The sequence below is a fragment of the Eumetopias jubatus genome, unplaced genomic scaffold, assembly GCF_037043125.1.
Source record: "Eumetopias jubatus isolate StellerSeaLion01/CBP00866 unplaced genomic scaffold, mEumJub1_p1.0 scaffold_12, whole genome shotgun sequence".
In the NCBI taxonomy this organism is placed as follows: domain Eukaryota; kingdom Metazoa; phylum Chordata; class Mammalia; order Carnivora; family Otariidae; genus Eumetopias; species Eumetopias jubatus.
Genome location: NW_028274818.1, coordinates 96,305,311 through 96,320,078, shown reverse-complemented (window position 1 = coordinate 96,320,078; position 14,768 = coordinate 96,305,311). Strand labels below are relative to the sequence as shown.

Here is a 14,768-nt window from a genome sequence, read left to right as displayed (position 1 = left end):
CCTCTCCCCCCTCCCCTGCTCACACTCTCTCTAAAAAATTTGAACTAAAATTTTTAGCAAATTGTTAAAAAATGGCAAAGAAATGTAACACTCTCAAGATGGAGGCAAAGAAATAAGACTGCCTAATGAGCTCAGGTGGACCACACACCAATATAGAACGCAAGAGATGTTAGCTAACTGCAGGATCCAAGTCCACTCCTTCCCAGAGTTACAGTACCTTTTCTTTCTTCACATAATTCATAATTTTGCCGAGGTCCTCAACATCAACAACAGAATTTAGATTCTGATGGTCTTCAGTACCAGACTCTTCCTCACTGGTGCTCTCAAAGGGCTCTTCCTCCTGGAACATCAATGCTTCAGAAACACATCGTTCAAAGTAGCAAACCTCCCAAATTGTGAGTTCACTGGATAGATTTGAGATGTTTCAGGCTAGAGGTCAGCAAACTATGGCCCACAAGCCAAGTGCAGCCAGCCTCAGGCCAAATCTAAAGGCAACCATCATTTGCAGATCATCTGTAGCTACTTTCGTGATACAGTGGCAGAATTAATAGTTGCAACAGAAACCATATGACCCACAAAGATGGAATATTTACCAACTGGCCCTTTACAGAAAAAGTTTCCTGACCTCTGTTTAAGGCACGGAACCAACCAGGTTTAGGAAAGGAACATTTAGTAAGGAACTAAATGCAGCAATAAGGAAAAGGAAGGAATTAAGCATGGCCCTTTACAGAAAAAGTTTCCTGACCTCTGTTTGAGGCACGGAACCAACCAGGTTTAGTGAGGAACTAAATGTAGCAATAAGGAAAAGGAAGGAATTAAGCATGGCTCTCAAGTTTCTTTTCTTTTTTTTATATAATTTTTTTTAAGATTTTATTTATTCATTTGACAGAGAGAGACACAGCGAGAGAGGGAACACAAGCAGGGGGAGTGGGAGAGGGAGAAGCAGGCTTCCCGCAGAGCAGGGAGCCCGATGCGGGGCTCGATCCCAGGACCCTGGGATCACGACGTGAGCCGAAGGCAGACGCTTAACAACTGAGCCACCCAGGTGCCCCTCAAGTTTCTTTTTTAAGTAACTGAGATGGTGGTGCTGTTTACTGAGATGAGAAAGATTTGGGGAGAAACAGACCAAGAGAGTGGAAATGAATAGCTCCATTTTGAATTTGTAAAGCATGAGATGCCTGAGACATCCAAGCAGAGATTTTAAAGAGGATGCACAGAAGAGAACAAAATTCAGGGTAAACTTCAGAGATGGAAACATAAACCTGGGAATGACTAGCATATAGACAGAACTTAAGGCCATGAAACTAGATAAGCCCTTCCGGGAAAAAAGTATCAACAAAGAAAAGAACCTCTCACCAAGCCCTGAATCTTTCCACCATGTAGAGGTTAGATAAGGGAGGGCGATCCCAAGTGAAAAAGGGAGAAAACCATGAGAACAGTATCGTGAAAGTCAAGAGAAGAGAGTGATTCAAAGAAGGAGCGGTACTGAATACTGTTGAGAGGGCAAGTAAAATGAAGACAGAGAAATGTCCATGGGGCTTGACACCACAATGTCCTGGGACCTGGGAAAGAGCAGCACTGTGGGGCAGAGAGCCAAACCAGAGTAGGTGAGCATGACCTGGGACTTCTGCTCCCAGCTGCAGGGAGAGGACACTGAATACCCCTCCTATGGAAAATAGCACTGAATAACAGAATATTGTAATAGCATAATTTTAAATGTATCACTGAGTTGCCAAACATATGATTAATTCAAAGAGGACAAATATGAACTAAAAAGGGAATCCTAAGCGGTAAGCGAGAGATGGAGCTGAGAGTACCTGCTGAACTCTGGAGAACCTAACTGACAGCGGGATAGGACCAGGAAAGGGCAGGCTAAGTCAAGGAAACAAATACTGGGAGAAGAGACTAAAGTCTCAGAAGTCTCAGAAGACCAAAGTCAAAGCTGGGACCCCATGAGGCTGCACTTCTCATCTACAGATAAATTAGAAATAAATGTTCTGTGCGAGAGGAGAAAGCAGAAAGACAGGCAGAAAATTTGGGGGAAAAAACAGAGCAAAGAACAGATAGAGGGATTTTATTCAAAGTTTCTAAAGTTTCTGGGAGGGGCAGAAGTGGATCTTGTAATACAAATTCAGTATCAAGTTAAACTTAAGTTCCCAAAAGCAATACTCTAACTAGAGGACAGTGGATCAATGTGGTCAATTTTCTGGGGGGGAAAAAAAAATTACTCCAAGCTAGAATTTTACTCCATGAAGCATCAATCAACTGTGAAGGCATGATAAAGACATGCAGATATAAAAATTCTGGAAATTTACTTCCAAAACAACCCTTCTAGGGGACCTACTAGAGAATGTGCTCCAAAAACAAGAGCCAACCAAGAAATAAGATAGAAGATACCAGAATCAGGGAATCCAACCCAGGAAGCCAAAGGAAGGACTTCACCCACACCAAGTCTTGGAGAGCAGCCACGCCTCCAAGGACGTGGAGGAGAAAGGACTCATGAGAAGCCTCCGAGAAATCAACAAAAACTATAGAATACTGAAAAATAATTTTCAGTTCCATTAGAATTTTGGAATGAATTAGTGATAGTTATAGAGAAATCAAAGCAGATGTAGCCACTCTCTAAGGGAAGTAAATGTGTAGGAACGAACATGTAATACCACAGAACACAGGACAGATGGGAGCAGGTACACAGTCACAACTATGACACAACAAGTAACAGTCTGGCCAGAAAGTGTGATACAACTGTACAAAGAAAATGAGAGAAGGAAGTGATACTGTGTGTGTGTGTGTCTATGTGAGACAGAGACAGAGATTTTGAAGTGTTTTAAAAATCAAGAAATACCAAGAAGGGCCTATTAGTTAGGAATATAGAGGTAAATATCTGATGGAAAAGCCAGAATTGAGAATGACTGCCCTGGGAAAATAAGAATTAGAATAAGGCAAGAAAGTACAGCTTTTAATTATAAGCCTAGAAGCACTATTTGAGGGTTTAAAGATACAAGTGTTACTTTTGATTAAAAAAAAAAATTTTTTTTACTTGTTTGTTTAAATGTTAAGACCCGAGGCTGATAACAGCAAAAATGGCAGAGTAGATAACTCAAATGGCCCATTCTCCCACAGAAACAACCAAAACTTAAGTAAAAACCAACACATTTAACTCTAATTCCCAGAGTTCTGACAAAGGTTTACAAGAACCGAGTAAACACTGAATCAAGAAAAAGGAAACTTGGGGCACCTGGATGGTTCAGTCGGTTGAGCATCTGCCCTCGGCTCAGGTCATGATAGGCCTATCACTGGATAGCGAAAACTGCTTACTTCACTTCTGGCCTATTTCAGTTGCGAGAAATCAACTGAAACCATCCCTGAGGAAACACAGACCTACTAGATAAAGACTTCAAGTCAACGGTCTTAAATATGCTCCAAGAGCTGAAGGAAACCAGGAGAACAATGTCCCAACAAATTGAGAACATCAACACACAGAGACAGAAATTAGAGAAAGGAAACAAAGAAATTCTTGATCTGAAAAGTCTAATAACCAAACTAAAAATTTCACTAGAGGGTTTCAGTCGATTTGAGCAGGCAGAAAAACCAGCAAACATGAACACAGATCAGCTGGAAACTGACCAGTCTGAAAAATGAACAAGTGTACCAACACATACAAAAGGGGCACTCTGAAACAAGCGGTGCTTTGCACTGAACTGTGAGTGTACTGAACACCACTGGGTTGTATCCTTTACAACTGTTTATCGGATGTACATGAATTTTACCTCAATTTTTTGAAACAGTGTAAAAAATATTAAGGGCCAATGGGAGGGGAGATAAGCACAGCAAAAAGACTAGCTAGAAAAGAGAACAGAAAAATGAAGCAGCAGCTGAAACATACAGAATAAAAGAAACATTTGTTTCTTACTTGCTTTTCCTCTTCCTTTGAACAGGATGGTTTCAAGGCATGTCCATAAGTTTACAGAACAATCTAGTGGAGGGGAAGAGACTAACACCGCGGAGAGAAAGCGACACAAAACAGAGACAAAGCCCTTGATTCCAGAGCATGCAGAGTGGCTTTGACAGGACTCAGACCCGAGGTCTCCTTGTGGCATAAGAGATGGAGAGGATGTGTAGATGGGGTGGAGGACACCATACAAGATCTCTGGCAGCTTCCTAAGATAGCTGGAGGAAGGAGCAGGGAGAAAGAGTATTCAATAGTGATCTTGGAGAGCGAGAAAGGGAACTTACACAAGAATGCTGGACACTGCTGGGCACGCCTGAGTGCACACCTGGGCCTGTGGTGAGGAATCCAGGGTCAAAGAGCAAGCAGCAGGCAAATAGGAAGGCAAATGGCAGGTTTCAACCTGGCTTGGGGTTTGACCATTTGGGTTAGAAAAGGGACTGGAAGGCAAGGCGATTGAAGATTGTTTATAAAAGAATGAGTATAAAAGCTAAACTGGGTAAGGAAAGAAGTGAAGTAAGCAGTTTTCACTACCCAATGAAAAAGGTATGGGATCAAAAGAATTTTAAAGCAGGACGCCTGAGAGAGATCAGAGTCAAGGTCACGGGAACATAAAATTTCAGAAGTGACCGTGGAAGTGAGAGGCCAAGGTCAGCAAAGACAATGGCTGTTGGCGGTGTCGAAGGCCAGGCACCGGGCAGACCAGGACACTGGATCAATCACCTGCACGGACGGCTTTGCCCCAAAAGGTAACGACAGGAACAAGGGTGAAGAGAAAGTGAGTCAGCAAGTAAAGTGGTTCCTGAATGACACAAGTGAGCAGGTGACCAAAGGATGACAGACAGCCGTGAAGACAAGCAGTGGTGAAACAGTCAGGTGACACGGGCTTCCAAGGAACGAGGGTCCCTGAACAAGGACCAAAGAGACATGTTTAGAATGTGAGGGGCTGGGGCACCCGGGTGGCTCAGATGGTTGGGCATCTGCCTCCGGCTCAGGTCATGATTCCAGGGCCCTGGGATCGAGCCCCGCATCAGCTCCCTGCTCAGCGGGGAGCCTTCTCCTCCCTCTCCCTCTGCCTCTCCCCTTGCTTGTGTGCTCTCTCTGTCTCTCTCTCTCAAATAAATAAATAAAATGTTTAAAAAATTAAAAAATTAAAAAAAAAAAAAAGACTGTGAGGAACAAAATGAGAGGAATCTAGGATGACGGGCAGCCTTCCAGTCTGACTAATAAGGAGTCGTTCAGTAAGAGAGATCAGGAGAAAGACCTGGTTAGGGGATATGAAGACAGGACACACGTAACCTCAGGCCTCTGCCTCCGACCCGCCCACTACGGGAGAAGTCTGCTACTCTGGCAACGCAACCATTAAAGCAGGGAAACAGGAAAGTATGCTGCCCACACTGGCTTCACTCGGAAGGCCGCACGCAATCTAAAACGCCCCCATGGAAGCCACAGATGTTCCTTCTAACCAGAAGCCAGGGAAGGCGTTTCTCGGGGCAGAGGTTAAGGTCCAGCATCCCCACACACAGGAGGAAAGCAGCGAGACCCGGACAAAGGGGCTCCGTACCGCAGACGACTCGCACTGGCCTCTCTTGCAGTTGCCATCACAGGGCTTTTTCTCTCCTTTCTGAAGTGTCTGCAGCCGGGCAAGGAACTTGGTCTTCCAGGCTCTGAAGTCAGCTTCAATGCTGCCGTGTTTGCTCTTAGCCACGTCACAGTCCCCCTCCCCTCTAGTCACCACACGATGAGCACCAAGCATCCAGAGCCACTTATCGACATTCTTGCCAACCTGCAAGAAGACAGAGGCGCTAAAACACGATCCTCTAAATCACAGGCTGGGAGGTTGCTCTGCAAAAGGCCCAAGTTCCTCTGGGACCCCGTCACTGGCTGCTGCTGGGAACAGGGAACTTGGCCTAAACAGGCCCCTCCAGGCCCAGCTGCAACCTGCAAACACTACACTGGTTACATCGGATAAGATCCGGCAAAAGACTCTTTAAACAAGGGAAGAAACCCTTTTACTAACGTAAGGATTACTACCTAAAAGAGACTTTGAAAACTACTATTCTAAGTTGTGGTCAGAATAACATAATTCATTAGCAAAATAAATTTGTTCCAAAACATAGCAAAGCCCATTTTAATAACAAAGGGCAAATGCAGCCCATTTGGCAAGACTCAGACTTCATCAATTCAAAACTTTAATGCACTGCGAGAAGCAGTTAAGCTGAGGCACAGGGATTACCAAGAAGCACAGTGAAGAGTTCAAAATAGGCTTTCTGAGTGGCAAGGCATTAAACAAAACATTTACATATCTGAATTGTACCATTTTTTGGGTCTACTTCCTTTGAAAATATGGGCAGAAATACACATCTTGATGTAACAACTGACTGAAAACAAGCTTAAGGAAAGATCTGCACTTTCACCTTTACACACATTCTACCAAAGACAGCTGAGCCAGGCTGGGCCCATTTTGGGAAGAGGTACATATACAAAAGTTCTAGTTAACTGTTTAGAACCACTAGAAACAGGCTCTGTATTTTTATTATTTAAAGTATAGAGAAGAGAATGCAAAAGGAGCCAAGTTACCTTCATTTAGAAAAAAGATCTAAGAAAACAATGTTTTATTACATAAAAGGCAGTGAATGTTTTTCTTCTACTTCCCTTTAAAAATTAATGATTAAAAGACAACAAGCTCAACTGTATTCAGGGTTAGTTTGAGCCATAAAGGCTGTTCAACAACAGAACAGGCGGCTGAGAAAGTCCAAAGAATCAGTGATCTTTCAACCACAAGGTCCTGCCTGGGACAGCAGACTGGACGCGATGGCCATGAATCCAGGTCACTATGACAACAGACAACAGGAGGAATAAGCATTTTATTCAATAAAAATTTACTTGAGAACCTGCTATACCCCAAGCTTGGAAACATGTGTGTAGCAATTCCCCACTATAAAGAGTAACACAGGGGCGCCTGGGTGGCTCAGTCATTGGGCGTCTGCCTTCGGTTCAGGTCATGATCCCAGGGTCCTGGGATCGAGCCCTGCATCGGGCTCCCTGCTCAGCGGGAAGCCTGCTTCTCCCTCTCCCACTCCCCCTGCTTGTGTTCCCTCTCTTGCTATGTCTCTCTCTGTCAAATAAATAAATAAATAAGAGTAACACAAGAAGTTTATTAGTAAACACCAAAGTTTGGGGACTACTTCACATACACATGTGAATGTGTGTGTGTGTGAATTTTTTTTAATTATAATAGAAAATTTATCCCTATAATTCAACACATACCTACCTTGTTGAAGTGGCTCGCATAGGCAGAATTTCCCAGGCCAAATACAGCGTACCTCATACCCTTCAGGTAAGTTTTGCCAAATCGAAAATCACTGGATGCTTCCTCCAACCATTTGCAGAACCACTCTGCACTTTCAGTGGGTCGACCATCAGTATATGTAGCAACCACGAAGGCACAAACGTTTTTACTAGTAACCTAACCAAGAAAGTAATTATTTCAGAAGAATATTCAAGAACAACTTATCAGTAAAGAAAATCCCTTTTTAAAATGCTGACATCGGGCACCCGGGTGGCTCAGTCATTAAGCGTCTGCCTTCTGCTCAGGTCGTGATCCCAGGGTCCTGGGATCGAGCCCTGCATCGGGCTCCCTGTTCTGCAGGGAAGCCTGCTTCTCCCTCTCCCACTCCCCCTGCTTGTGTTCCCTCTCTTGCTGTGTCTCTCTCTGTCAAATAAATAAATAAATAAATCTTTAAAAAAAAAAAAATTCTAAGTCATGAGATAAGTTATACGCAATCCATTATTAATAATAAAGACTCAAAGGTTGCTAATAATTTTTCACAAGTAATTCTGAGCAGATTCAAGTATACTCATTTGCACTCCACTATTCTCTTATGGGAGAAAGAAATGGACAGTCACAGCTGGGTTATCCACTAAGAAGGGGCTGGCAAAGTATGTTCCACAGGCCCAGTCCAGCTCACTGCCTGTTTTGTTTTGTTTTTTTAAACAAGGTGTTACTGAACACAGCCACACTCGTTCATTTACAGATTGCCTATGACTGCACAAAGCTAATATTCACTATCTGGCCCTTTACAAAAGAAATTCGTCAACCCCTGCTCTACGTGCTTCAGAATCATCTGGAGCACCTTTCTAACAAGTTCCCAGGAGATGCTGATATTGGAAATTCAAGGACCACACCCTGAGAACCCCTACTATAAGGCAAACTCCCCTGAGTAGAGCTAGAAGAATGCAGGGGATTTCTCTGAAGAAATTAAACCCATGTAGATCTTAAGTAATGCACAGAGGTCACACAGGTAGTAAGAGATTTCTCTAACTCCAAAACCCATACTCTCTCTGCTACCCAAGTGGCTCCTGACCTCTCAGTCAGCTCATACATGGTTCATAGGCTCAGCACACTGCCATCCATCACCCTTACTTGATTATGAGATCCGTAGCAGGAGGGAGGAGGGAACTTCAAACCACCCAACCTTTCCAAGCCTTACCCCCGCCGCAGGAAAGACTTACACACCAGAGGGACAGGTCCCACACCACATATTCAACACCTCTGACTGACAATGGAAACGCAACCAACTGAAAACTCCTTAGCATGAAAATCAAATTTATTCTGAAGATTCTATTTATCCCAGAATGCAGGAGGTCAATTACATTTGAGAGTCTGGACTGAAGAAAAAAATAACATAATTACCAACCTCCTCTACTAGATGATCATCTGGATCATATTCTTTCAGATTAATAACAGCCACAGGCAGATCTAGGGAGGTAACTGCTTCAGCAAGACTTGTTGCAAATCCCTAATAGAAAAAAAAAAAAAAAAATCACAAAGTCTTCAATAAGCTAAATAAGCAAAATACAGTCTTCATTTACTCTTGCTGGCAAAGGAATAAGGCATTTATCTTGGAAAACTTATTCACTGACTGACACTTATCATCATAAACACAAACACGTATTCTCACTTCTTCCATTTTCTCAAGCATCTTTATAGAGATCAATCATTCAACCGTGCTGTTCTCACTCTGTAAGTACATACGCGGGACTACATCTAAATTGGCTTTTTGACATTCCAGCTGCCTTGCCCCACTAGAATAAATATATAGGTGATAAGAAATACTAAAGAGGGAAGAGAATGTGATATATGAGAAATGCGACACATTTCTGGAAGACAGAAAGCAAACAGAAGCAGGGTGACAGGGAGGAGAAAGCCCTAGGGGAGAGCCCATATGCCTGACAAAACCCTACAGAGGTTCTGGGCTCAGAAGCGGCCACTACAGCGAAGCTGCGAGGGAAACCTGGGGCAGAGAAGAACCAATCAACAGACAATTTGTATACAGGACAAGTGCACACCAACCCTAGGCAGCATCTGCCCTTTACCCCCAGACAAAACACCCGCTAGCTCTTCTCCAGACAAAATGAACCAAATGTCTGGGGAAAGCTAACACTTCTAGCCCCACGGCTAACTTCTAGGCACTCTGAAAAACGTCTTCCTACTTTTCGCTTAGTAGTCTTTTACACTTGGTTCCCCATCTCCCAGGATGAAAGCCAAGCCTACCAAGCATCTATTATTTTACTGGGCATCTACTAGGCCAGTCTCAGGTCTGGGCAATATTACACAACAGTGAACAAGACACACATAGTCTCTGCTTCTGGGAGCTTACGTTCTAATGGGCAGAGACAGAGCAAACATGGAAATGAGAAAAGACATAGTTAATCAGATGATGTGCTATGGAAGAAAATAAATCAGGATAAGGGGTAAGAACACAGGGAGAGACAGGTCTGGGGACAGTTTTATCTTAAACAGGGAGGGTCAGGACAGGTGCATGAGATTAAAAATATATATATACATATTCAGTCTTTCTCCCTAGTTCCTGGCACAAAGCTCCTAAAACCCTTGGAACTTACCGACTTTGGTAAACTAATGAAATAACTCATGGGGAGGTGGGCCCCAGGTGGCTTCAGGATGGGGGATGGTCACCACAAAACCAACTATGTAATTAAAGGCTTAGAACTTTCAGCACCATTGCTCCCAGTGAGTTCAATCATCCATGGCCAATGATTTAAAATGTCCCTTAAAACCCCTAAATGACAGGACTCGGAGTTTCTGGGTTGGTGAACACACTGATGTGCTGAGGAAGTGGTGGGCAGAGAGGGCACGGAAGCTCCGAGCCACCCCTCACCAGCAGACCTTGCCCTATGCGTGTCTGCCATTTGTCTGTTTCTGCCTTGTATCCTTACTAATAAACCAGGAAGCATAGTTAGTTGGGCAATTTCCTGATTCTGCAAATCCTTCTAGGAAATGATCGGAACCTAAGGAGAGGACTGTGGGATCGAGTTTATAGCTGGTCCAGTCACAAGCACAGGTGGCCCCTGGGACTAGTGACTGGCATCTGAAGCAGAGACAGTCTTGCAGACTGGGTCCTTATACCTGTGGAGTCTGACAAAAACTCTGGGTAGTTCGTGTCACAACTGGAGAGCTGGTGTGGAAAAATGACAAGTATTTGGTATAAGAGGCCTCAAAGATAGACGTGAGCCAAACCTGAAGGACGTGCGAGACAAGCCATGAGGCTACCCCAAGCAGAACAACATGTAAGTGAAAAGGCCCAAAGGAGGGAGCAGGCTTGGCAAGGTTGTTAGTAAGACTGGAGACGTGGCAACCAAGGACGAGAGGTAAAAGACATAGTGGAGAACCAGATGTGAAGGCCTCCTGGCCACTGTGAGGCCACTGTGATTTACTCTAAGTGAATGAGGAGGTCATTGCTGGGTTTTTAAGCTGAAGGGAACGTGATTTCACTTAAGGTTTCCAAGTCCCTGTGGCTCCTGAGCTGAGAGGACACTGAAGCCAGGGGACGGGCCGAGCAGTGCTGAATGAAGGGGACTGACAGGCAGTGAGGTGACTGCTATGATCCAGACAAAAGCAAAGGGTGCTGTGAGCCAGGGTGCAGAGAAGTGACTGGCACCTGGATCCATTTTGAAAGTAGAACAAACAGCATTTGCTAAAAACGGCATGGGGGTAGTAGGAAAAAGAGAGAATTCAAAGGGTTTCTTTTTTCTTTAACTAGGCAACTGGAAAGATAAAGTTGCCATTTACTGAAATGGTAAAGATTCTAAGTGGAAAAGGTCTACGCAAAAAAAGGGGAGTTCAGTTGGAGTATACTAATTTTGAGATGCCTACCAGACATCCCATGAAGATCTACGATAGGCCACTGGATATGAGAGTCTGGAGTTGAGGGGAACAGTTCAGATTAAAAACATATTGGGAGACCACCACTGAACACAAACCAAGGCCTATGGGTCAAATCCAGCCCTCTATTTGCTTCTGTAGGTAAAAGTTCCTGGGACCCAGTCATGCCACTTATTTACCCATTGTCTGTGGCTGCTTCCACACCACAGCTGCAGAGCTAAGTAGCTGCGACAAGACCATATGGCTCACAAAAACTACAAACCTAAAAACACAGTATATAAAATAAAATACCTTGCCCTTTATAGAAAAATTTGCGAAATTGCTCTAGATAACAAGATCCCTTAGAGTGAGTGCAAATAAAGACAAGGACTGTGCCTTGGGACACTCAATCTTTCGAGGCCAAGAAGATGAGAAATCTGCAAATGACAGTGAGGAAGACTAGCCTTGGCCGAGTAGGAGCATGACCTAGAGAACAGTGTCAAGGAAGATGAAGAGTGAGAATTGATTAGCAACATGGAAGTCACTGGGAACACTCGGGGCATGCAAGCCAAAGAGTGGCCCAAGGAAAACAGAAGTAGGGAAACTGGAGATTTGGAGAGAGTGGTGCAGACACGTTCAAGGAGCTTTATTCTAAAAAAAGGAAAGAAAAGAAAAGAAAAGAAAGAAAGAAAGAAAGAAAGAAAGAAAAATTGAGGTGGTAGTTAGAGAGAGATATGGGGTCAATAGGTAACATAGCATGCCCTGACCCACTGTGCACAGAACATCTGGTAATATGGCATGCCCTGACCCATCGAGCACAGAAAATTTATAATTAGAGAACACAAACCTGTGCACACAGTAACAGAGAAAATCCACAACAGCTACCCCATCGTTCTGTCCTAAATATTAACAGAAAACCATGGATCACTAAGAATGTAAGAAAAAGCAGCAGGAAGGAGAAACAGTAGCAACAGAAAAAGTGAGAAAGCAGATAAATCAGGGAACAGAAAAACTAATTCAGTGAGATATATTCTTTTTTTTTTTTAAGATGTTATTTATTTGAGAGAGAGAGAGAGAGAGCACAAGCCGGAGGAGGCAGAGGGAGAGAGAGAGAAGCGGGCTCCCCGCTGAGCAGGGAGCCCAATGCAGGACTCGATCCCAGGACCCTGGGATCATGACCTGAGCCGAAGGCAGACGCTTAACGACTGCGCCACCCAGGTGCCCCTACTGAGATATATTCTTAAACAACTAACAAGATAATATAAAAACTGAAAAAAAGTGATGTTTTTGCAACGAAAAATATAATAGGCAAAATAAAACATTCAAAAAAGAAGGTTTGGAATTGAAATCCCACAACCTAGAAAGAAAATGTTACAAAAAGTAAAAGAGGATGGATTTAAGACAAAGAAGTCATCCAAAAGCTCTAATATCCAGCTAACAAGAGTCCCAGGAAGAAAAAAAGAGAAAATGGAAGGGGAAAAAAAATTGCCCAAGAAATCAGCAGAAATGCTCACAAATGTTCAAAAAAGCCAAGTGTCCAGCACAACAGCCAATAAAAGCGCCAATCTAGACACCATCTCAAAAAAGTTCCAAACATAAGGGCGCCCCGGTGGCTCAGTCGATTAAGCGTCTGCCTTCGGCTCAGGTCTTGATCGCAGGGTCCTGGGATCGAGTCCGGCTCCTTGCTCAGCAGGGAGCCTGCTTCTCCCTCTCCCCCCGCTTGTGCTCTCTCTCTGTCAAGTAAATGAATAAAACTTAAAAAAAAGAAAAGTTCCAAACATTAAGGACAAAGAAATGATTCTAAAAGCTTCCAGAATCAAAAAAATCAAGTCATCTACAAAAGAATGAGGAGACAGCCCTGACAGTGAAGTGACACCTTCAAAGTTGTAAGGAAAAACTAATCTCCCTTACCCAGCCTAAATATGAGTCCATTCAGTGTGAAAGCAAAATAAGGAAATTCAAATGGCACAGCTTTAAGGAGGGTCATCTAACCCATATTAACAAAGAGGTGGCCGACAATAAAGCCACTGAGATTTGAGTAATGTGTCAAGTAAGGAGTCAGTAACTTAAAATTAACGTTAATAATCTAGAAATACAGCACACACGGGTTAAAATAATAGCCATCAGAGGAACCAAAAATAAGAAATAGTTAAAAAGAGGTTCACTAGAGAGTACTTTTCATTATGAACCCTCCTCACGCCTGGATTTGTTACAATCTGCAAGTGTTGATTTGATCTTTTAGAAAAAATTAACACACGAGAGAAGCTATGAATAAGATCTTTTATAAATAACATAAAAGGACTTTGTTTTGGCTGCTCAGATGCCTTTTTTTACATTTCTTTCACAGTTTACCACCTCTGTTGCTTACAGTTGAACTTAATATTAAGTGACCTTCAACTATGATGTAGAGCAAAGTACCATGGATCTGAAAAACTAAGAAATATTATTCTACAAAATATCCACAAGAGGGCAGTACCACCCTGTTTAGTACTATACAAAAATAACTTGACCTTGTTTTTTTAAACTTCATTTCCATGTTCACCTTAAAATCTTTTCCTAGAAAGCACTAAATAGTTGTGACCTTCATAACAAAGTAGCCAGCAGCATATACATCTGCAGCATATATCTACTTTAAACAGTATTCAATGTCTATTGTTAACACTTTTAACACTACTAAATCAAAACACATTTTATAAAGTAGACGTGTGAAGTTGTGAAAGTCAGGACCCATACTGGACACTACTGCTGACATTCTCTTTTCACTATCCCCTACTTCTACACCCACCATCAATAATGGGCTTAGAGCTCTCCATTCCGCTAAGGCGGAAGCAAGCTTCAGAACAAAGATCCTTCATGACAGTGACCCTTAGATACCACCAATTAGCTGGAATTGGGCACAAGGAATAAAAACCCACCCACCACCCCAGAAAGGAAAAATGTAAGCTGGGAAAGGGAAAAAAGAAGATGAAAAAAAAGTTAGAAGACCAATTCCATTCACTGTGAGTGGACACTTTTAAGGGATCTTCTAAAAGATCAGGGAACCCAAGGAAAAGTATCACATAAAGTTCTTACCTTTGCTGTTCCAGTCTGGGAACCATAGAAAATCTTCACTCCGGACACAAAGACTTCCTTCTTTTGAAGAGAGATATAACCATTTTTCATCAAATCCCCAGTTGCTTTTGGAACAGATTTCTGTGAGTTCTTGTCCTTGAAGATAAACAACTGCACAAAATCCATCAAGTTTGAATCTTTTCCCATCTTCAACTGGGACGAAAACCAGCACAGATACTGACCTATTTTACTATTCTCTTAATTTTTCTGGTGTACTCCTCAAATATTAACCCCCTGGTATAATTAGGTCCTTTAAAGGCTAGACCCAGATTTTTTTTTTTAAAGATTTTATTTATTTATTTGACAGAGAGAGACATAGCGAGAGAGGGAACACAAACAGGGGGAGTGGGAGAGGGAGAAGCAGGCTTCCCGCCGAGCAGGGAGCCCAATGGGGGGCTCGATCCCAGGACCCTGAGATCATGACCTGAGCCAAAGGCAGACGCTTAACGACTGAGCCACCCAGGCGCCCCTGGACCCAGAGTTCTTAAGACTATAAAGATCCCTATTTCCTCCAGGACAAAACTATACATACATTCATCCATA

General features: G+C 43.0%; 1 protein-coding gene across 3 annotated transcripts in view; it reads right to left on the bottom strand.

The window, feature by feature from the left end:
* Positions 1–14,768, bottom strand: part of LOC114214540 (S-adenosyl-L-methionine-dependent tRNA 4-demethylwyosine synthase TYW1) — a 213,628-nt gene that overhangs the window by 196,880 nt on the left and 1,980 nt on the right. For all 3 annotated transcript variants that reach the window (XR_003610443.2, XR_003610445.2, XM_028110270.2), the window contains exons 3-7: positions 14,187–14,336; positions 8,650–8,751; positions 7,224–7,418; positions 5,514–5,735; positions 218–340 (exon numbers count right to left, since the gene is read on the bottom strand). Coding sequence is in view for 1 of the 3 variants with exons in the window: in XM_028110270.2 (XP_027966071.1) it covers positions 218–340; positions 5,514–5,735; positions 7,224–7,418; positions 8,650–8,751; positions 14,187–14,336 (792 nt within the window). In the remaining 2 variants the exon portion in view is untranslated. The remainder of the gene's footprint in view (positions 1–217; positions 341–5,513; positions 5,736–7,223; positions 7,419–8,649; positions 8,752–14,186; positions 14,337–14,768) is intronic.